General features: G+C 44.7%; 1 protein-coding gene across 17 annotated transcripts in view; it reads right to left on the bottom strand.

Annotated features, from left to right (window-relative positions):
* Positions 1-24,344, bottom strand: part of DST (dystonin) — a 514,655-nt gene that overhangs the window by 392,988 nt on the left and 97,323 nt on the right. For 10 of the 17 annotated variants that reach the window (XM_055571805.1, XM_055571789.1, XM_055571786.1 and 7 more), the window contains exon 4: positions 16,773-16,980. In XM_055571805.1, coding sequence (XP_055427780.1) covers positions 16,773-16,980 — 208 coding nt within the window. Of the gene's footprint in view, positions 1-7,934; positions 9,113-10,311; positions 11,078-16,772; positions 16,981-24,344 lie in introns of those variants that run through there. The other 7 variants (XM_055571802.1, XM_055571800.1, XM_055571803.1 and 4 more) reach the window with 4 other exon arrangements.

A 24,344-nucleotide genomic window follows, 5' to 3' on the forward strand; every position in this document is an offset into this window, starting at 1 on the left:
CCTAGACAACATATTAAAAAGCAGACACATTACTTTGCCAACAAAGGTCCAGATAGTCAAAGTTATGGTTTTTCCAGTAGTCACATATGGATGTGAGAGCTGGACCATAAAGAAGGCTGAGTGCCGAAGAATTGATGCTTTTGCTCTGTGGTGCTGGAGAAGACTCTTGAGAGTCCCTTGGACTGCAAGGAAATCAAACCAGTCAATCCTAAAGGAAATCAGTCCTGAATATTCACTGGAAGGACTGATGCTGAAGCTCCAATACTTTGGCCACCCGACGCTAAGAACTGACTCATTGGACAAGACCCTGATACTGGGAAAGATTGAGGGCAGGAGGAGAAGGGGTTGACAGAGGATGAGATGGTTGGATGGCATCACCGACTCAATGGACATGAGTTTGAGTAAGCTCTGGAAGATTGTGAAGGACAGGGAAGCCTGGCGTGCTGCAGTCCATGGGGTCGAAAAGAGTCAGACACAACTGAGCAACTCAACAACAACAACATATACACACTACTACATATAACATAGATAATGAACAAGGACCTACTGTATAACACAGGGAAGTCTACTCAGTATTCTGTAATAACCTCTATGGGGAAAGAATCTGACAAAGAATGAATATATGTACACATATAACTGAATCATTTTGCCAAATGCCTGAAAGTAACACAACATTGTAGTAATAAATCGACTATACTTTAATATAAAATTAAATTTAAAATAAAATATTCAAATCTCTAAAGTTAAATTTTGAAATATCATTAAAATTTCAAAATAAACTTAATAAAATTGAAATTTAAGTAAACTTAAAAAAAAAGATTACTAATCATTCATGAAAGATATGTGATAAAGGACTGATATCTGAAAGACACAAAGGACTCAAAATTCAACAGGAAAAAAACAAAAGGCAAAAGATCTGACCAGACAACTCACCAAAGGAGATACATAAATGCAAATGCACATATGAAAAGATACTCCACATCACATGTCACTAGGGAAGTGCAAATTAAACCAATTCAATGCTACCGCACCCTATCAGAATGGCTAAAATCCAAAACACTGCCAACACCAAATGCTAAGGAGGATGTGAAGTGACAAGGAACTCTCATTCAACAGGAATCTCATTCACTGCTGGTGGAAACGAAAAATGGTGCAACCCCTTTGGAAGAGAGTTTAGCGGTTTCTTAAAGGGTAAACACAGGCTTACCTATGATCCAGCACTCACACTCCCAGGTATTTACCCAAATGACTTCCCTGGTGGCTTAAGTGTCTGCCTACAATGCGGGAGACCTGGGTTCAATCCCTGGGTTGGGAAGATCTCCTGGAGAAGGAAATGGCAACCAACTCCAGTATTCTTGCCTGGAAAATCCCATGGATGGCGGAGCCTGGTGGGCTACAGTCCATGGGGTCACAAAGAGTCAGACATGACTGAGTGACTTCACTTTTACTTTCTTTACTCAAAATTGACAGAAGTTGAAAGCAACCAAGATGTCCTTCAAAAGTTGAATGAATAAACAAATGTAAATTCATACAATGGAATACTATTCAATAGTAAAAAGAAATGATCCATCAAGCCATGAAGAGACATGGAGGAACCTTAAATGCACATTACTAAGTGAAAGAAGGGCTTCCCTTGCGGCTCAGCTGGTAAATCCACCTGTAATGTGGGAGACCTGGGTTCAATCACTGAGTTGGGAAGATCCCCTGGAGAAGGGAAAGGCTACCCACTCCAGTATTCTGGCCTGGAGAACTCCATGGACTGTATAGTCCATGGGGTCACAAAGAGTCAGGCACGACTGAGTGACTTTCACTTTCAAGGGAAAGAAACCAGTCTAAAGAGACTACATACTGTATAATTCCAACTACAGGAAATTCTGGAAAAGATTAAACTATATGGCGACAAAAAAAAGATCAGTGGTTGCCAGAAGCATGGGAGAATGAAGAGGCAGAGCACAGGACTTGGGGGCTATCAAACTATTCCGTATGATCCTGTAATAGTGAACACACGACATGCATGTGTCAGCTCCCAAAGAACTGTACATATTCAACATAGTTTTGAAAGTCCCAGCCACAGAAATCAGACAAGAAAAAGAAATAAAAGGAATCCAAATTGGAAAAAAAGAGAAAACTGTCACTGTTGGCAGATGACACAATACTATACAAAGAAAAGCCTGCAGACACCACCAGAAAACTACTAGAGCTCATCGATGAATTTGGTTAAGCTGCAGGATACAAAATTAATACATAGAAAGCTGTCGCATTTCTATACACTAATAATGAAGTATCAGAAAGAAATTAAGGCAACAATCCCATTTACCATCACATCAAAAAGAATAAAACACCTCGGAATAAACCTAGCTAAGGAAGTAAAAGAGCTGTACTCAGAAAACTATAAGATCAATGAAAAAAACTGGAGACAACAGAAACAGTTGCAAAGATACACTGTGGTTTTGGACAGGAAGAATTAATACTGTTGAAATAAGCATACTACCCAAGGCAAACTACACCAATGCAACTCCTATCAAAACACTGATGGCATTTTTCACAGAACTGGAACAAATAATTTTAAAATTTGTATGGAAAAACAAAAGACCCTGAAGAGCCACAACAATCTTGAGAAGGAAGAACACAGCTGAAAGAATCAGGCTCCTTGACTTGAGACCACATATAAAACTACGAACAGTGTGATAGGGGCACAAAAGCACACACATAGACCAATGAAACAGGAGAGAGCCCAGAGAGAGCTGTGCAGTGTTACAAACCCAAACTGGACCTTAGTTAATACTAATGTACCAATATTGGTTCATCAATTAAACAAATGCACCAATGCACACCAATGCAAGATATCAAAAGGGGAAACTGTGGGGAGGGGAGGGAGCACCGGAGAACTCTGTACTCTCTGCTCAATTTTTCCATAAAACCAAAACTTCCCTAAAAAAGAAAAAAATTTGTTTTTTATGGCCACTGCCCTAGGAGGAGTTGCATTCTTAGGTCTACCTCATTCACTGACTATGTAATCTCTACTGCCCAAAATACCTCATATGCCCTATTTTATCCCACATTTATTAACATAAAATGGCTTCCCTTGTGGCTCAGCTGGTAAAGAATCCGCCTGCAATTCGGGAAACCTGGGTTCGATCCCTGGGTTGGGAAGATCCCCTGGAGAAGGGAAAGGCTACCCACTCCAGTATTCTGGCCTGGAGCGTAGAGTTGGACGTGACTGAGCGACTTTCATTTCAGTTTTTAACCTAGTGAGGTGGAAAGAGAAGGAGGTCCGCCTTTCTCCCTTCAGGAGCGTAAAATAAGCCACCGAATAGTTCTGCTTCATGGCCAGCATCACGAAGACAAACTGTCCCACTGGCACGGCCAGCATGGAGAACTGTACCAGTGAAAAGAGGGGCATGTTTTTAATTCACTGGGACAATGGTATCTTTGTATAATGCCTTTAATACCAGGATTCACTGGGAAATATTTTCACCCACTAGAGAAAAATCAGGACTTTGTCAGCTCCCTTTGACGATTCTTTCCAGGAAACATCTCAGGCATGTATCAAGGCAGCCACATTCATCAGTGACATTTACAAAACATAATTCTTTTCAAAAATCTCAATCTAAATACACACTGGAAATGCTCATACTAACATTCTATTTTGTTTTCATGGATATCTACCCATTAGAATATATAATCCAGCTAAGATACAACAGGTTCAAGCTCCAAAGTCTATTTAATATTTGAACTAAATCTCTGTGAATTTTTAAACTATTACTTTTTATTTCATGTATCCATTTAACACACTTCAGAAAGATCTACTAATAAAATCATAATCCTAATTTTTAAAATATGCTTAAAAATACTATTTCTGCAACATTTCCTGGTCAGTATAACAAAACTCAAAATACATAGTTTATGTCAAATATACACTTGATGTTCAAATGTCATTGCTACCAGTTTTAGCTATTTGATTTCAGGAAAATTAACTTCTCTAAGCCTCAATGTTCATATTGGTGAAAGAGCAGTAGTGAAATAGTTATGAGATTCAGAAATGAGAGAGAACTCATTTGCAATACACTGCCCTGTGCCTGTCATATAAGTGCATGTGTGCTAAGTCACTTCAGTCGTGTCCAACTCTTTGCAATCCTGTGGACCGTCGCCTGCCACGATCCTCCAGGGATTCTCCAGGCAAGAATACTGGAGTGGGTTGCCATGCCCTCCTCCAGGGGATCTTCCTGACCCAGGGATCAAACCCAAGTCTCTTATGTCTCCTGTAGTGGTTCTTTACCACTAGGACCGCCCGGGAAGCCCTAACAATGATTAATATTAAGAATTTTTTTTCTAATGTTATGTCAACTACACCCCTTTTATAAAAAAAAGAGGAAAAAGACTATTTCAAAACAGCATTTTCTTTTTTTGATAAATATTTGTTGTTGTTGTTCAGTAGCTCAGTTGTGTCCGACTCTTTGCAGCCCCATGGACTGCAGCAGGCTAGGCTTCCCTGTCCTTCACCATCTCCCAGAGTTTGCTCAAACTCATGTCCATTGAGTCGGTGATGCCATCCAACCATCTCATCCTGTCACCCTCTTTTCCTCCTGCCCTCAATCTTTCCCAGCATCAGGGTCTTTTCCATTGAGTCAGCTCTTTGCATCATTTACTGAATTTACTGGATTCCATCCATCTACAGCTAAGCTAAAGGTCTATTTAACAGCAGCTTTAAATGAATTTATAAAACTCCAAACTATGTTTTGTAATGAACATACACTATAAGAGATTTTTTACATATTAAAAAGGCCCCAAGTATCTTCAACTGTAACTTCTACAACAAAGTCATTGCACCCCATCCTGTCCCCACACATACAGCCAACCATCAGCCATGCTATAAGTTTCTGAAGTAAGCTCCTATTGAACCAGCCTTCCATTCAACCACCCCAATCTTTCGGTGGCTCCTGAGGCTCCCGTCCCATTCAGTCTCCACACTGTTACCAGAGGTATCTTCCTGAAACTGATCTAATACCCTGGCAAAGATCATGAGAGTTCCCTGCCTAGAGAAGAAACCCCAAATCTGGTGCTGGCTATGGCATCCCAGGCTCTCTTCAACCTGGTCCATATTCAGCCAGATCCACCTTCCCATAACCGCCACCCCATCCCATTCAGCCAAACTCTCCAAATGAGTTCTGTGGTTCTGCTAATGCAACAGAATTGCCCCGCCAGACCCTCCCCCTGAGGCTCTCCTCCCTGCCACCTTCAGCCTCTGTCCACGGAAAATTCCACCTGACCTGAAGGACAAAGTTTTCCCCAATACCCAACCCCAGGAGGACTATTTGCTTCCTCTTCTGAATGAAAAGAGAGTAGAGTAGAAAACTATGACAAATATAATTACATTAAAGGAGTAGACCATACAGTGAAATATTACTCAGCCATAAAAAAGAAATAATCCTATCTGTGGCAACATTGATAAACCTAGATATTATCATACTAAGTGAACAAGTCAGACAGAGAAAGACAAATATCATAAGCTATCTCTTATATGTGGAATCTTAAAAAAGATCAAATGAACTTTAATTTATAAGACATAAATAGACTCACAAACACAGAAAACAAACTTAGGGTTACCAAAAGGGAAAGGGGGGAGATAAATTAGGAGCTTGGGATTAACATTTCCATACTACTATCTATAAAATAGGTAACCAAGATATTGAGTATAGTTCCTGGTGCTATACAATAGGTCCTTGTTGGTTACCTATTTTATAGATAGTAGTATGTATATGTTAATTCCAAACTCCTATTTTAGTGGTGGCTTATTAGTTCCATTTTCCTTACCAGGACCTCCTGTTTTAAAATAACACATGCAAATGGTTATTAGGGTGCCTGGTCAGGGTGGGCAGTTTCAGTCAGGGTGCTTCCTCTAATACTTCCCTTTCTTCCCATCTGGAATTGAGATGCAAAGGCTGGAAGAGCAGCAGCCATCTTGTAACAAGAGAACAACCACATGATGGCCAAGAAGCAACAACAAGGCTGGGTCCTAGTGGCAAAGAGAGGTTCCCCACAGAACCCAGTCCCTGAGAAAAAGAAAACATCATCAACTGTTTTTTGCTACAAACATCCAAACACAATCTTAGCTAACACTCATTACTAGTTAAACCTATTTCATTTTTTAAAAGAAAAGAAAAGGCCCAGATCATACCTAGCTACAAGTAGCACTATCTCGATGTGCAATGCTCAGTCACTCAGTCCTATCTGACACTTTGTTACCCCATGGACTGTAGCCCTCCAGACTCTTCAGTCCATGGGATTTCCCAGACAAGAATCCTGGAGTGGGTTGCCATCTCCTTCTCCAGGGTTCTTCCCAATCATGATGAGGCCCTACTAAAGATCACTCACTACACAACTGACTATGAATCTCAAAGAGGAGATGAAATCTGAAATCAAGATTTTGCAGAATCCTGAAGCCAACTGAAAACCACTGAGGTCACATGGATTGAAGGGGGCAAAGTTCTCTGAAATCTTTACACTCCAGCTTCCAATTCAGCCAGCACCAGAGTTAATTTACACAGTAAAAGATAGGATTTTGACCATTCAGGTATCTATGTATGCCTTAAAAGTGAACTGAAAATGAAAATTACAGCTGGACTAGTTCTCAGCTCCTTTTGTCACCATGCACAAAAGCAGAATCACGGGGCCTTAATGTGAAAAGGGATTAAAGCAACTCCTCAGCGTTTTCATGGAAAATAGAAACTTCTGTCTTTTTTCTTAATCAAAGAGGGTTTTTTCATGATCTATACACACAGATTGGAGAAGGCAATGGCAACCCACTCCAGCACTCTTGCCTGTAAAATCCCATAGACGGAGGAGCCTGGTAGGCTGCAGTCCATGGGGTCCCTAAGAGTTGGACACAACTGAGCGACTTCACTTTTACTTTTCACTTTCATGCATTGGAGAAGGAAATGGCAACCTACTCCAGTGTTCTTGCCTGGAGAATCCCAGGGACAGAGGGGCCTGGTGGGCTGCCGTCTATGGGGTCGCACAGAGTCAGACACGACTGAAGCAACTTAGCAGCAGCAGCAGCAGCATACACACAGATACCTAGTCATCCATAAGTAAGAAATCTGCCATTCAGCTTTCACAGAGAATAAGAAGAAACCCTTGTTATAGTTATTTGGGGATAACTGATCAATTTCCAGGTCAATGGGAAAATACTCATTTTCTTGGACCAAAATAATTTACCTTCCTTGTCCATTAAGTCTAAAATGTATAGAATAAAATTCACTGGATTCACATTCAGTTCAGTTCAGTTGCTGAGTCGTGTCTGATTCACATTAGCGCTCTCATTTTCACACTTAACATCAATTTTAAAAATTAACAATGTGTTGAGAAAAGAAAATCTTCCATCACATACTCAAACAGCAGAATTTCACAGTGACAGCTAATTAATACTAGTAATATAACAATACATAGAAATTAATTCTAATAACAGTATGTAAGTTGGTTTCCTTATACTGATAGGGAAGACAAGAGGGATGCTGTGCATCTTTTATGCTAACCTACTAAAAATGTTTTATATTACATGGTAAATACCCTGGATAATTCACTGTAAGATATTAAAGAAAGTCACTGATATGGGCTATTTCTAGTATAAACAATAATAAAGAAATATGTTTTATTTGTAAATAAATGCTTTTATTCACCCTGCCTCTGGCAATCTGCTGAATTAATGAGATTTTTTTTTTTTTTAATCAGATGCCTTGAACATCCTAGCAATAAATACATTTTATAAATAAAGGTACTGGAATATGAATCAGAACACGGCACCCTTCTCTGCAGCAAATAGCTCTTTCTGTGTTATTCTAATTCAACAGACAGTTGCCTCTTTTCACTCAAAAGTAAGGACCAAAGCAAGACCCAAGAATAGACTACACCATAAATAATTAGGGCTCACTCACTTGCCGCTATTCTTGTTCTGATCCAGAAGGCTAGGTTTGAAGTTCTTCCAAAGCCATCTGAGGACTCAACTCTCAACTTCTAAACCTAATAGTCATAATTGCTAACGTTATACATTACTGTAATTCTCCGTTTCTGTCAACAGACAAATTCTGAATTTGTTACAGCTGACCCACACTTTCAACAGCTGGGGCATATGATCACTTGGCAACCTGATAACACTCCAGCCAAACGCAAAGTCACCCTGGAATCAAGGAACTTGGTCAGAAATGAATATCGAAATAAGCTCTCAAGTTCAAATGGGAATGGAAAATGTTTTGAACAATGCACGATTTCAGAAATTGGAACAACTGTACTTTGAAAGTTGAGTGAGCTGACACTCCCTATTCACAGCCTACAATTCTTTTCTGATTAGATCAGCCCCCACAGCAAGTCATCGGGATAATAAGCACTGTAATGAAGTCATCGAATTGGATACTGATGGGAAATCATAACCGGCTTCAAAATACATCGGGAAACAATGAGTTTTCCAGGTCTCTAGCTTTCCACATAACGCACTGGCCAATACTCTTACTTTTCTTTCCAAGACCAGATGAAACACAGAACATCTATAAAGCCGAGGACAAACTGATGACTTATGCATTTTAACACAACAAAGAAGATGAAGGAAACAACCTCCACTTTTTCAGCAAATTCGGGACTACAGGTTTGAAAAAGTGGATGTGTAAAGTTCCATACTGATTATTAGGCTATAATGAAAATGAGATAAAGTGAAATCGGCAACAACCTCCAGGATCTTCTATTTCCTTTTACTTCCAAAGGCAAATAAAAACCATCTTTTACAGAATGTCCACTTCCTCAAGGCAAGTCAAATCAGCACCTCAGTTATTTCTGTTTTCTAAGTCATCTGCAAGTACCCACATGTCACAGAGGTAAAACTTGATGGGACAAAAATTCATACAGCTATCTTTTTTTTTCTTCAAAAGTAAAAAAGGTATTTACTTTCAAACTTTCAGACTCTCTTTCTGACCTTAAAGAACACAGGTGTACCTGTTCCATAAGGTTTATTAGTGTGTTGCAATATCTCTCATTTTTAAGGTTCTGGAACAACTGATTAAGACTCTTTATTTTTAAATGGAAGTATAGATGTAAACATGAGTGTATTGGACGTGAACGCATATACAGATGCTACAAATGTGCTTTAGCCTAAAATATCATAGCACTTGCTCAGTGGCAGCATCATACAATAGAGCCTTGGCACAAAGGAATTCTGATTGTGCTGTATACAGAATTCTACATGCATTAAAGGAATGTCAAAAATAAAATATGTTCTAGAAGGAGATGAAACATGTTCATGTAGATTTTGAGCTTTGGGGGGAGGGGGCCTGGAATTTAATTATTCAGTTCATGCATCTTTAACCATATAATCCCCATTCAATTTACAGAAATTGAGTTTCTTAAGACCAAAGCAAATATTCAAAAGAAGCAAGACCACTTAAAATCAACTGATGAAACAGGCCACGATTCACCATCAATATATTAAGGCTCTTAGCCATCCCTGGGTGTGGAGCGCTTAAGTAGGGCCACAGTTAGGAGACTGTCTCGACATATTGAAAGACAATGTCCAGAGACTAAAAGACCCTTTAAGATGAGAAAGTGTTCTTTAATCTAACCTCTCATTTAACTATAAAGTCAAAATAAACATAATGCTAAAATGTCAATACTATTTATCATAGAATTTCCCCAACATAAAGGACAGGCAGAAAAATATCTCAAAATATACTCCTTTACCTTGAAATTTACAACAGACTCTCTGACGAAAGTCTTTCATCCATCACACTATTAAGTAACCTTTTCGATAGGTAGGAATAGATTTAATATAGTCACGAACCATAAACTTTTCAAATAAAATCATTTTAAGAAAAACGATTTGGTGATGCTCTCAGTGGTGAAACAGTCCATTTATTTAAGAAGCTAAGAACCTTTTTTTAAGGGTTAACCAATACCCCATATCAAGCAAGGTCAGCAATGCCTTAGTAATCCCACGGAGAATGAACCGGTAACCATCCTCCCAGCAAGAAGGATGATTATGCGTAGTGCTTAAGAGCTTTTACAAAGGAGAAAAACGCAAGGTGCTTCTTGGAAACCAAACCCCTCCCCCGCACTGTACTGCCCATCCGAGGGTGTCTCCCGGCCATCGCCCACCCGGCCACCCTCCCTACGGTGGGATACGGAACCCCGTCCCCCAAAGACCAGGTTCAGTCCCAAGACTGGTCCAGACACCTGTTTACTTGTGCCCAAGCAGCAGTGGCTCCTGTCAAGCAAAGGAGACGGTCACCCCGCAGGTCTGTGCCCCGCCCAGGCGGGGGGGCGACATACCTTTGTACCTCTCCAGGACATCCTCGTAGGCCTGGAGGTACTCCTGCTCGTCCACGCACAGGTAGGCGGCCGGGGAGAGGTACCCCGCCATGCTCAGGTTTATCTCAGCGGGGACCGGCCGAGCCCCCTCTCCCGCTCGAAACCCGGAGAGGACCGCAGTCAGCGAGGGGCAGCCGCGGGCAAGGAAACGCGCGAGGAGGGCAGGCCGGGGGGAGCGCCGGGGCGCAAAGGGGGTCGGCCGGGGAGACGCCCCGGGGTCTCAGCAACGATCCGTGCAGGCGAGCCCGGCGGCGGCGCGCAGCGCCACGCGGCGCGGGGGAGCCCGGGGCCCGGCGAAGGCGGGCGCGGGGCGACAGGCGCCTGCACCCTCGTGAGCCGAGGCGGCGACCGCCTGGGCCCGGCTCTGCGCGCCCGCTCGGGGCCGGGAGGACGCGCGCGCTGCCTCCGCCCGCGGTGCTCCGCGGCGCATCTGCGGCATTTCCTGGCCGCCGCGCCGCAGACGCGCGCCCGCGCCCGGGAGGGGGAGCGCGGGGAGGGGGCGGGCGAGAGGGCGAGAGGGCGGGCGGGCGGCGGCCTCCGGCGGGCAGCGCCCGGCCCCTCCCCGGCCCGCCCTCCCCGGGCGCGGGGCGCCGCCCGGATCCCAGGGGCGAGGTTTCTATTTGGGACCCACAACAGGTGCCTGGGAAACAAAGGCGCGCATCGCGCCTCCCGCGCTCGCAACCCCCGCGGGGCTCCGGGAGAGACCGGGGGAGCCTCCGGGACCGGCCGGCCGTGCGGAAGGGCCGGACCCCGCGGCAGCGCAGGGCGCACGGGCGGGGGAGCCGGGGTCCGCGCCTCGGGGGCCGCCTGCGCCTGCGCACCCCGCAGCCCTGGCCCGGCCGGCGGCCCCTCCCTGCCGCCCCCCAGAGCCTGGCCGCGCCGCTGCGCCGCCAGAGACACCAGGCTCCGCCACCCGCTCCTTCACGCCGCGGATCACCCGGCGGTTGATGTGGCCAAGTGACTTACCCTGTCTTCATCAGGATAATCATATCATAAAGTTCATCATATCATATCATCATATCACAAACTTGTGACATGTCAACATTGTACGTGTTCGCTGTTACTATTATCAGATAAGCCACTTCACTGTTGACTCTGATTGATGACTCTGGCCACAACTCCCCTCCCTATTTCTTCTTTCATGAGTACTGACCTTTTGTCCTTGATGAGTCTTTTTTTCTTTTTTAGTGATGTGAATCTGGACCGATTTCCATGAATTGTTACATGGGAATGAGTAGTCTTGAGAACACTGTATACTCTGGATAAAACTTCCTTAAGTTAGAATTGGAAAGCTTTACTTCCCATTAGTAATTGGCCTATGTGACTCCAAACAGAACAAGACCACACTTCTCTTTTCTATCCTGACCACTGACCTGAGTTTGATCTCACATCCCACTAAGCCTTTAGGATCACTAGAATTTTCTTGCGACTTGGCATGCATTTATGTGCACATTAGCTCATGAAGCAACAAGCATGGACCATATGGGACACCTAGAACTGAAAGGATTAGCAATTCAATCCCTAAGAGTCATTCCATTTACAAATCACATATGTACAAATAAATCTCTCAGAACTCTCCTGTCTCTCATGGACACAGAGAACAGAGTTGTGGTTGCCAGGGGGTACAGGCTTGGGGGAGGAATGGAGTGGGAGCTTGGGATTAGCAGATGCAAACTATTATATATATGACAGGTAAAAAACCAGGTCCTACTGTATAGCACAGGGAACTAGGTATCCTGTGATAACCATGATAGTAAAAAAAAATGAAAAAAAGAATATATATACATATATATAACTGAATTATTGCTGCTGTATAGCAGAAATTAACACAACATTGTGAATCAATTTTACTTCAATTTAAAAAAAAATTTTAACTGTCTTGTCTCCCTCCCAATGAATAAGGTCATTGAGGGCATAGTCTGAGCCTTAATCAGAAATTGCCACCCAGTAGCTTCCCTGATAGCTCAGTTGGTAAAGAATCTGCCTGCAATGCAGGAGACCCCAGTTCGATTCCTGGGTCCAGAAGATCCACTGGCGAAGGAATAGGTACCCACTCCAGTATTCCTGGGCTTCCCTTGTGGTAAAGAATCTGCCCACAATGCGGGAGCCCTGGGTTTGATCCCTGGGTTGGGAAGATCCCCTGGAGAAGGGAAAGGCTACCCACTCCAGTATTCTGGCTTGGAGAATTCCGTGGACTATATATAGTCCATGGGGTCACAAAGAGTCGGACACGACAGTGACTTTCACAAGCACCCAGTTTTGTGAATATAATAACTGCACACTCAAGTGATTTTTAACTGTTCATTTAAGGAACTAGTCAAAAGGAACAAGCAGCATTGGTGGTTGTTGGGGTAGATGTATATTCCTGGAATGATAATCGAGGCTCAATCTGCTAATAATCTTAGTGTATTCCACAAGGAAGCGGCAAAAGCACAGCAGTTTAGAGCTTGGTCCCCCAAGTCAAGATGGCCTGAATTCAGATCCTAGCTCCACCACTTCCTAGAACCTCAGGAAGAGTCTCTCCTCTTTTGGCAGATTTCTGGCCTGAAAAAAATGAAGAAAATAAGAGTGTGTGTGCTCAGTCACTCGATCATGTCCAACTCTTTGCAATCCAATGCAAAGCAGCCCTCCAGGCTCCTCTGTCCATGGAATTTTTCAGGCAAGAATACTGGAGTGGACTGCCATTTCCTACTCCAGGGGATCTTCCCGACCCAGGGATCGAGCCCGTGTCTCTTGGGTCTCCTGCATTGGCAGGTGGATTCTTTACCACTGTGCCACCTGGGAAGCCCTGAAAATAACAGTGCCTACTTCACAAAATTGTCAAGAAGCCTGAATGAGATAACATATGGGCTTCCCTTGTGGCTCAGTTGCTAAAATATCCGCCTGCCATGTGAGAGACCTGGGTTCAATCCCTGGGTTGGGAAGATCCCCTGGAGAAAGGAAAGGCTATCCACTCCAGTATTCTGGCCTGGAGAATTCCATGGACTGTATATACAAAGAGTCGGACATGACTGAGCGACTTTCACTTTCACTTTTCATCAGGTGCATAGGGCCATCAGTCAACCCTCACTCACAGAGCATTTACCATGTGTCAGGGAATTTGCAAAATGTTTTGCATTTACTACTTTAATCACCATAGCCACCATGATCCTTGGATAGACAAAATGAAGGTAAGAAGTAAACGTTCAGTAAATTGTCCAAAAAAACACAACCGGTTTGGGATAGAGGAGGAATTAAAATCCAAAGTCTAACTCTGCCAAGATCTTTCAATTCTTCACTTCAAAGATCCATAATTTAAAATAGCATCATCACTAACCAACCATGTACCTTCACAAGCACTTCAAGACTGAAAAACCCAGCTTACGATATCATGCAGGCAAAAATAGCAGATCTGCCTGTTACGATGTTAAAGAAAACAAAGCCCCTTTCCTTCCATGTTACCATGTCATTTTCACCTTGACCCTGAGATCAGGAGAGCACATATGGCATGATAGGCTCAGATTTTAACATGAAGACACTGCGATAAGTGCAGAATCACTTTTAAAATTGTAAAGTATCAGACACGTGACATCGTCGCCAGGAAATGTACATCTGATTATCTCACTGCACTGCTTTTTACATCTTCAAGTGATTCTGCACCACTGACAGCTAAATAGTCCAGTCTCCGCAGAATTGCTCCAAAGCATCCTAACGGTTCCCACTCTTCCCTACAAATCCCAAGCTTCAGCTGCACAGATGACTTGCAGTTTCCACCTGAACCCACCTCCCTGCTGTGTGTCTGCAGCTCCATCACGCGGAAGGGACCTCCAGTTCGCACCAGTCCATCAGGCTCATGAAATCGCCCCTCCCGCAGCGAGCCCCCCAGCAGGAAGCTGCCGGCCTGCTCTCGGTCCGGGGTAATCAGACTCTCCCTCTGGGTTCTCCTCATCCAGGCCCTCAGAGCCATCACAGCTGGGCTCTCGCCCTGCTGTGACTCTCTCACTCGCGCCATGTGAGGTTAGAACTGCTTTCAAGGCAGAACCGAGTATGCACCTTCATGTTGTCCCAGAAGCGTAATAAACATGTATTGAACGTGAGTGACTAACGGGATCCCCCAAACCATATGGTCTTCTCCACTCGAGACATTTCCTCATTCCATTCTATTTTTACAACATTAAACACAAATAACTGTGTCCAACTTTCAATTCCTTTATTACTAAATAATAAACAGTGGACATCCCCATACCCTTTCTGACCCTTGCCCTGTCTCTTATTAGGGATGAACTTCACAGACAGGTTAGGTTTTCAGGCCAAGTGCGAAAATGCCTAATAAAATGAGAAGCTGAAACCTGAATGATATGTTTTCCAGCTCTCCACTGTACCACATCCCCTCAGATAACCTGTCCCCTTACCTGGATGCTGTGTGGCAAATTTAACACATAATATATCTGAACTTCATAGTTTAGCCACATGATGATGAAACAGGTGTTTATAGACAGACCCCTCAGCCTATGCTCTGTGTGTGAGGATGGATGTGATTTGTGTGCAATAGACAATTTACCAGTATTTATTTTAAACACGGTCATTAGTACATGTCCATACTAGAGCCACTTATTCGGTCTGTTGTTTTATTTTCTTTTGTTCTATTTTTGAAGAACTAATGTAATCTTAAAAGTCCGTAACTCGGAGGTCTCCAGTGCAGCAACTACCACTAACTTCATAGCAAACCCTTTACAGTAAGGTGTGGCCTTGCCCTCACAGAGCCGAGACTCCCCTGACCCCAGCACCCACTTTTCCACTGCACCCCATCAGAACCCCCAGGTCCTCCATTCCCCACCGGCCGTACACACCACCGGCTACTACCGCCAGCCGCTGCTGGCTGCCTGTCTAGTAGTTTATGTGATCTCATCCCCCGACAAACAGGTGCCTGTCCTTCTCCCCTAGCCCCTCCTTCACTACCAAAAGCAAAATGCCCATCTCTGCCACGACCATCAAAACTCTCAGCCTAGGAACACCGTCCAGGCGTCCTGCTTTGGAGACCCAGGCTTGCCACAGAGCACCACCTGTCACTATCTTCCCTTTCCCCCGAGATGAGTATCTGGTACCCTGGTTCCGGCACTGTCTCCTCCGCCCCCTGGGGGTGTCATGACTGCGCAGGGAGTCCGGCCTCAGTGACCAGACCCTCCGGTGCCCATCCAGCGCTCCGTGACCCCCCAGCCATCCTGCTCGCTCTCCCTTGGCTCCCAAACTGTTTCCATCCTCCCTGCCCTGCCCGCCTCCACCCTCCGCGTCAAAGGCCTGGGTGAGACCAGCCAGCATCTCACAAAAGAAGCCAGGAGAAGCTCGAGGTTGTTGCCCCAGAAACCCAGATGAGAGAATGGCTGGCTGGGCGCTGTTTATTTTTCCCGTAATCAGAAAATCCCACTGGGGGGACCCTCGGGGGACTCTCGGCCACCACGGTAGCCAGGATCTGAGCTAGTCCCCTGCAGCCCCCTAGAAGGTAGACAAGTCCCAGCTCTGCTTGATGGTGGGAAGCAGGAGAAACTGAGTGGGCAGGGGCCTGGGAAGGAGAGAGGGAGGGGGACGAGGCCCAATCCACAGTAAAAATCAACTCTGGTAAACACCTCGCCTTTGGCCTTTGCAAGAGAGGCCCCTGGGACACACCCCAACCTACCCCATTGCCATTTCTGAGAAAAAAATTAGGTAACAACCACCTCAAAAAGCATAGGTCATATATACACAAACCACACGGGCACTGCAGGCAGGGGGATAGATTTCCACAGCAGGCTCAGCTTGCAGCTGAGTAAAACAAGCCATCCCTTCTGGGACCTACAGGCAGTGCAAGAGAACACCAGGTAACAGAAGAGAAACATGGGCCCCTCCCATGTATTAATTAATCAGGGATGCATGATGACTAAACCCTCAAAAGCACCAAAGCCAGGAGCTGCTATGAACACATGATGCTAATAGAGATGCTATGCTTAAAAAAAAAAAAAAAAAAAAACCTGTAGAGAGCCCTATGCAATCTTGGGTACCAGAACCCAGGAATCTAGCCCCCTGATAAATCTGGTGGCTCGGAGCTCCCAGGCAACAGGGAAACGAAGCTTCCAGCAAACACACTGTGAAACACTGAATTAATACTTTCAGATTGTCACGGTGGCGACTGCACATATATAGGAAACTTCAATGCAGATGCCTGTAAATATCTTCTTGGTTTCAAAGATATAGGGTCCTCCAACCAGAAGACAGGGCCAAACAGCTTAGTCACTAGCAGACAGGGCCAATTGCTCCTTCGATAAAATCGGGACAGAAAGTAAACATGGTCATCCTCCGCCCCCACCTTAAGCCTCAGCTGCCGGCCAGACAGGGCCCCCGGGGAGCCGGTGGGTGAATTTCCACCTCTCCGTACCCCCCAGCCGGGCCCCCCCTCCGCTCGCTCTTACCTGCGATCCTAAGCACTGCCCTCTCCGCGGGGTCCAGCACCGAGCCCCCGTGGATCTTTCTTTTCGATCGCTCATGTTTAGGCAAATTCCAGGGTAAGGTGTCTCCAGGAGCTGGAGATGCAGAGCCAGATTTCTGGCTGAAATCATCTTCGTCGGAAAAATCCGCAGAGGAAGACATGGAGCAGCGATAGGACGCGTTCCCGGAGCTCTACAGGGGATGACACAGAGAAAAGCATCAATGGCATGGCACTCGCGTCAGCTCATCCATTTCAGCAGCCCCCTCCCTGCCCCCAAAGGGAGTCCGCTGTCCCGCACCCTCCTCTGCGCGGCGGGGGGAACGCGCCCCAGGGCCGACCCCAGCGCTCACCATCTTCTCCGGGCCCCGGCTCCAAGCCCAGCCACAAGGCCTGGGCAGCTCCGGTTCCAGGAAGATGGGCACCCAAGTGTGTGGCCTGTGGTCCGGCCACCAGCTCACAGATGACTGGCCCAACAATGAAGCCAGAATCCACAGCCTTCCTGTTACAAATCTATAGTATCTGGCTCCCCCACCAGGCCGGGACCGAGATTTTCCATTACGAGCTGCTGCTTAATTCATTAATGCAACTCGCTCCAAGTTGCAAACACAAAGCACAAACGCAGGATGCTGAGTCCTGACTCCTTTCCGCTTCCCCTCCGAGTCTCCCCTCCGACCAGGTTTGAGCCCCTCGTTCTTTTCAGTTCATTTTTTTTCCTGAGTTTGAAGCTAGTTCCCAGACTCTTCTGGAGGAAGGAGGGAGGAGGGGCTGATTCTGAGAAGAGCCTTTTCTGCAGACCTGGAGGGTACAAAAGGCTGTTTGCCGAAGCCAAAGGCAGCGCCAGTAAACAAACATCTGAACTCGGTTTGGAGCTCTAGAGATCATATAAACTTCGAGCAGAGGAACAGCTGCCAGCGATGGAGACGGAGGGATGCGGTGGGGAGGGGAAAGAGCTCCCCGGCCCGGCCTGCCCCGTCATCAGACGGGGAAACCGGAGACGCGGCTCGGACCCGCGTGCGCGGCCTGAGCTCGGTCCTCCCTGCAGGAGCGGAGCCGGGCGCAGGGCGTGTCCGGCTGTCTGCCCAGCAGGGAAAAGGCACCAGTCATTAGCCCTTCCTCTTTGGTTGGGTTAAATTTGTGATAATCTAGTGAGCCACTCATTTACCACTGAAAGGAGGCTGCTAACTGTGCTGTGAACAGGGTTATAAACAAGATAAAGCATCCATGGGAGAAAAAAAAAAAAAAAAAGGCTGTGTAACAACCTCCCAAAGCACGAGGGATAAACCAGAAGTGAATCAGGATCCGGCCTCCGTCTAGTCAGGCATGACCGACATGAAGTCCTGATGCACATGTAGTGACCAACACCATCAATTTAAAAGCAAACATACTATTTCCTGCAAAGTGTCTAAGCTTTATCTTTGGCTTTACTCTTTCCCCTCAAAAGCAGTTTTCCATTTTACATGAAATGCATAGCTTTGGCTAATTATCAATTTATTTAGATTTTGTGTGTTTTCTTAGTGGAAATCGTGTACTAGGCAAATAAATAAATTCCACTGATTTTCTGTATTCATTGGAATCCACAGAGTTGTGAGGAGGCATTAAGTCAGTCACAGGATGCTACTATCAACCTACTTTATTTTCCATGTTTTTCTGAAAATTCATCCTGAGCTCTATAAGGCTGTGATGCTGGGTAGATCCACAAAAAAGGATGATATTCTTAAAGACTTTCAAAAGGGTAACGGGTTTCCTTGGTTGCCTTCTGTCTTCCTTAAAAGGACTTCCAACCTGTCCTTAAGAAAGGTCAACTTTTATCTGTGAGCTTGTATTTCTTGTTGTTTCATGCACTCTTTCAGTGAGAGTAGTCATTTGATTGTTTAGAGACAGACTTGGGGAATAAATGGTTAAAGGACTGCCCCCATCCAAAAACTCTGATTATTGATTTTTGTAGATGAAGTAAATTTTTCTAATGATTAGAGTCTCAGCTAATGGAAGAGCAAAACATGATTTATGGCATGACATAAACACCACTCATCACCCAGCCAGATGGGAACATTTACGACCCTGGACCCAAGGGTGTTTGACTGGTGCAGCCTCTAATCTGGACGTGTCCTTGGTGAACGGGTAAGAGAGAAAGGAAGACAAGGCAATCAGCAGCACCTCTTTCAACAACACAGCACGGGGAAATACACATGCAGACAGAGGGAAAGCACGCTGGCTTGTACACAGCCAAGTCTCTCCCAGGCTGCAGGACTCGAGTGCTAACCATCAAAGCATTTGGTTTTTCCCCACAACAATCTTCATGAACACTCTTTAAATATAAGGTAAACTGTACAAAATTAGGCCCATGTGAACCTTGGAAACTGAGAACAGATTTTTTTTTTTATCATTTACATGTTTCATATTCTGAGAATTACCTTTTAATTCACTTTTTAAATTTTAGACATATGCACTCGGCAGTACAGAAATTTTTTTCTATGTCTTTTTAGCCTTATCTGGCTGCTTTATTGAATTTGAATTTTCTATTTTAATTGGTGGTGTTTGCTGTTGGCTCTTTAGCTGCCAACAAGATAGAGACTAAATTGGCCACCTTTTAAGGGCTATTGAATTTAGTCTTTTAGGTTACAAGTGTGTGATTAAATGAATGCTTTTATTTTAATGAATGAAGGTTGTCTATGGTTTCTGTCTTCAAGTCTGGGGAAAATATATTTCGAATCTTAGTAAATTTGCATTCTTTCTAATGTCAGTGGCATCCATGCCAGTGAATCAAGCAGACTTTCTAAATCAAGTGTTCCAGGTGGGAGGCTGAAAATTCCACCACTCACCTGTCCTTTCCTAATATCAGGCAAACTGGATGAACCATTGATAATTGTTTTTCTGTTTCTTTTTTATTTTTTTTAATATTTGATGAGGTAAAAGAAGAGAGTGAAAAAGCTGGCTTAAAACTAAGATCATGGCATCTAGTCCCATCACTTCGTGACAAATAGAAGCAGAAAAAGTAGAAGTAGTGACAGATTCTCTTGGGCTCCAAAATCACTGCAGATGGTGACTGCAGCCATGAAATTAAAAGACACTTGCCCCTTGGATGGAAACCTATGACAAACCTAAAAAGCATATTAAAAAGCAAAGACATCACTTAGCCAACAAAGGTCTGTACAATCAAGGCTACGGTTTTTCCAGCAGCCCTGTATAGATGTGAGAGTTGGACCATAAAGAAGGCTGAGCACCGAATAATTGATGCTTTTGAACTGTGGTATTGGAGAAGAATCTTGAGAGTCCCTTGGACTTCAAGGAGATCAAACCTGTCAATCCTAAAGGAAATCAACCATGAATATTCATTGGAAGGACTGATGATGAAGCTTAAGCTCCAATACTTTGGCCACCTGATTCAAAGAGCAGACTCATTGGAAAAGACCCTGATGCTGGGAAAGACGGAAAGCAAAAAGAGAAGGGGGCAGCAGAGGATGAGATGGTCAGACAGCATCAACGACTCAATGGACATGGATTTGAGCAAACTCTGGGAAATGGTGAAGGACCAAAAAGCATGGCCTACTACAGTCCATGGCATTGCCAAGAGTCGGACAAGACTTAGCGACTGAACAACAAATTGAAGTATAATTGATTTACAATGTTGTGTTAGTTTCAGATGTACAGCAAAGTGATCCAGTTATACATACATGAATATATATATATATATATATATATATATATATATTCCTGAGAATGGATTAAAATGAAGCTGCTTTGAAGTCGACTGACCCTACAAAACTATTCTTTATTGATTTGAAATGACTTGCCACTTCACATCTCTGCCATGGGGGTTAAAGGAAAGAGCTGGGGGTACAGTCCTTTCTTTTGGAAAAAGCAAACGTGTTCTCTGACCCAAAGTCCAGGCCTCGCCTTCGATGTGGGGCTTAAAGTTCAGACAAAGGAAGAGAACTCTTGGGACCAGCAAAAGACCCAAGTTCCTCCTGCTCTGCTCCTGTTGCCTAAGGTTTGATTCCTGTTAAAATATAAATATCTGTCTATAGGGAATTCATTAAGTAAGTGACAGTATATCCATACAATGGACTACTTTGCAGCAATTAAAAATGTTATTGATCTACATTTAGCAAAGTGGGAAGGGTGCATACAGAATGATTCCTATTAAAAAAAGAAGTCTGTGTGTGTGTGTGTCTGTGTGTGTGTGTATATGTGTGTGTGTATATGTGGAAATGAATAGAAAGATAGATGATTTATAGACAAATAGGCAGATAGGTAACTATCTACCAGAGTGTAAACAGCAGTTATCTCTGGGTGATGACTAATGCTATGAATGAATTTAATTTTATTCCTTATAATTTTTTAACGTAAAACAAATAGTATACAAAAAGATTACTAGAGGGAGAAGATACTACATCAAGGGTCAGAGAAAATATCAAAGGCTGTAGAAAGAAACAACCATTTAACCCAGTGATTTTAACTGTCTGGGGCTCATGGACACCTCTAAAAGTCAGACCAGAGCCCATAAGCAAACACACACAAACTTCAAGTGTGATTTTATGGGATTCACTGGCTCCAGGCTAAGCCCCCAAGTTACATCATCAACTGTCAACCCCATTTGTTCTGAGTGTTGAAAACAAAAAAAGTGGGGAGGGGGAAAGAATGTGCAGTATTCAAAAGTGAAGAAAGGTAATTAGGAGAGTAAAGACAAAGCTGGCCCAGGTCATCATGGTTTAATATTTAGCCTTTTTTCCTTAACTAAAGGACTGTGAGAGTCCTCCAGTCTGACAGCAGATCTCTGCGATCAAGAACAAACCGCTAGGCTGTGAGCGACAGAGACCCGCCCTGTGTCAGTGAAGCCTCCTTGGGAAGGCGGTCTGAGCAGCTGGATTAGATCACCGAAAGTGAGCAAAGGGACCTTCCTCATCGCCAATTCACTCCCACGGTGCAAAAACAACCCAGATCTCCTAAAGCCAGGATAGTGACATAATGCGGCATTTTTAGCAGGGGAACTAAACAATAATCGCTCTAATTGAAACCCCGGTGGGGGATCTGGACTAGCACAATGGAGCTGCCTACCCTGGAAGCCGCCCAGCCTCGGCACCCGGATCTGGAGGAAGGTGCCAGGAAACTGCCTCGGCCCGGCATTCTCTGAAGGCAGCAAGAAATCAGTGCGGAGATAAGACCCCGAGATGCAGCCAGATGGCCTGAGGCCCAGAGGCGGGCACGTGGCCTCTCACAAATGCACACACCTGAGACGTCAGCAGGCTGCTGTAAGCACAGTTCCAAAAATTTAACAAGAAAATAAAAAGCCTGTGAGGACTCAATTAGACAAATTCAGATTGAGGGATATTCGAAGATAATTTTATCCTGGCCTCTTTCAAAGAGGAAAAAGGTCAATGTCACAGAACACACACACTACCCAAAGTGGCTGCTGCTGCTGCTAAGTCACTTCAGTCGTGTCAGACTCTATGCGACCCCATAGACAGCAGCCCACCAGGCTCCCCCGTCCCTGGGATTCTCCAGGCAAGAACACCGGAGTGGGTTGCCATTTCCTTCTCCAATGCACGAAAGTGAAAAGTGAAAAGGAAGTCGCTCAGGCGTGTCTGACTCTTCGAGACACCATGGACTGCAGCCTACCAGGCTCCTGCGTCCATGGGATTTTCCAGGCAAGAGTACTGGAGTGGGGTAACATCGCCTTCTCCAACCCAAAGTGGGGACTCTGCTAAATTTAAAAAGACAATGGAAGCCTAACAACACAGTTATGAGCCTTGGTGGGAGTCTGAATTTCTCTTTAAGCTAAAAAGACATGTTAGGGACAACAGGGAGAATGTGCACCTGGATCACCAACTGTTTATTAGCTGATGCTGGGAGACTGCTGTTCATTTTCTGAGGTGTGCAAGTGGTATGCTGGTTGCGCAGAAAAGCATCCTTATCTAAATTCACGCTGTCCGCACGCGCTCTCAGTTGTTTCCGTATAAGCAGGAACTGGTAAACGTGGCAACAGCTCAACAGTGAGTCTTCACCGTACTGCTCTCCCAACTTTGCTGTAAATTTGAATATTTTCAAAATGAAGGGCTGGGTAAACACAGAGCAAGGCCTTTTATGGTTTGTGTGTGTGTGTGTGTGTTGCTTAGTCTAGGCCTGTTCTCACAAGATCAGATCCCCTGGGTTTATGTCCTCGGTGACAGAACCTAAGTAATTGCTCATGTGAAAGTCGCCCAGTCGTGTCCCACTCTGCAACCCATGGACTGCATCTGTCAGGCTTCTCTGTCCATGGGATTCTCCAGGCAAGGATACTGGAGTGGCTTGCCATGCCCTCCTCCAGGGGAGTTTCCCAACCCAGGGATCAAACCCAGGTCCCCCAGAGCATCTCATAGACACCTGGAGAAGAACTGAAACAGATGCCGACCTCAAAGGGACCCCAGATCTCTCTGCCTCTGTCCCAATCACAGTTACATCTTTCCAACAGGTGGAAAGATATTTAAAAGGCGCCTCGGTATTATTCACTTAATACACAATCCAGCCAGCACAACATTAGTGCAGTATCACATAATTTTTAAACATTTTATATAAACTCCCACCAAAAAAACAAAATTTAGAATAAGTGAAGATACAGTTTTATTTAAAACTCTGTTGATTAGGTAAGTACAAATACTAAATACTAACTTCTTACACAGTGTATAAAAATACTTGATCTGGCCCAAGACTATTCTTCCATACCAGTTTTCTATTTGGAAATAAGTCCAAAAGCAAGGGCACATTATCTGATTTTAGAAATCTCAAGGAAAACCATCTCTACCACAAAGAAATAGGTGTGGAAGAAAACAGAAAATGTTGGAAAATGTGTTTAACCCGCTGAAGACAAAATGACTTAGGGAAAACTCTGGGGGCTGTGTGCTTGTCTTAGTTTAAAATGTTTCCCAAACTAGTTGAACAATGCCGGTACTTGCTCATTGAATAAATGACTCCCAATCAGCCTCTTAACTGGAAGCTACCTTTAAACAGTAAGCGGGGAGACTTCTGGTTTGGTAGGGCTCCGGGAGTTGGTGATGGACAGGGAGGCCTGGCATGCTGCGATTCATGGGGTCGCAAAGAGTCGGACACGACTGAGCGACTGAACTGAACTGAACTGAACTGAGGTTGCCTTTCACGCTCTCCTTTCAGGAGAGCTTTGCAGGAACTGTAAACCAGGAGGAGAGCCTGGTGAACCTAGAGGAGAGGGGGTGGGGTGGAGGGGCATTAGAGGGAGGTAGAGCTGGAAGGTTCTTAGATCCAATTCAGGGAGGAGATTTCGGGCAGAAAGCGAAGGAACTCCAAGGTTTCCTTCTAAGTGGAGAAGCCCAGTTCACCAGCCTCTGAAAAATTCAGGACACAAATTCTCTCCAGCATGTAAGACTGTGCTCTGGTCACAGTGGTCCTTGGTGTTAGGTTTCCAGGGCAACCAGCCTCACTGATGGTATACAGGCAGGAGAAGTGCTCCCCAATGCCTTCTGTAGCTCTGAGGGATGCTCTACAAGGTAAGCGCCAGACTCATTTCCTAAAGAGCCTAGCCTCAGGTCTAGTTTGTCTTGGCTCA

The sequence above is a fragment of the Bubalus kerabau genome, chromosome 3 (genome assembly GCF_029407905.1).
Source record: "Bubalus kerabau isolate K-KA32 ecotype Philippines breed swamp buffalo chromosome 3, PCC_UOA_SB_1v2, whole genome shotgun sequence".
Classification (NCBI taxonomy): domain Eukaryota; kingdom Metazoa; phylum Chordata; class Mammalia; order Artiodactyla; family Bovidae; genus Bubalus; species Bubalus kerabau.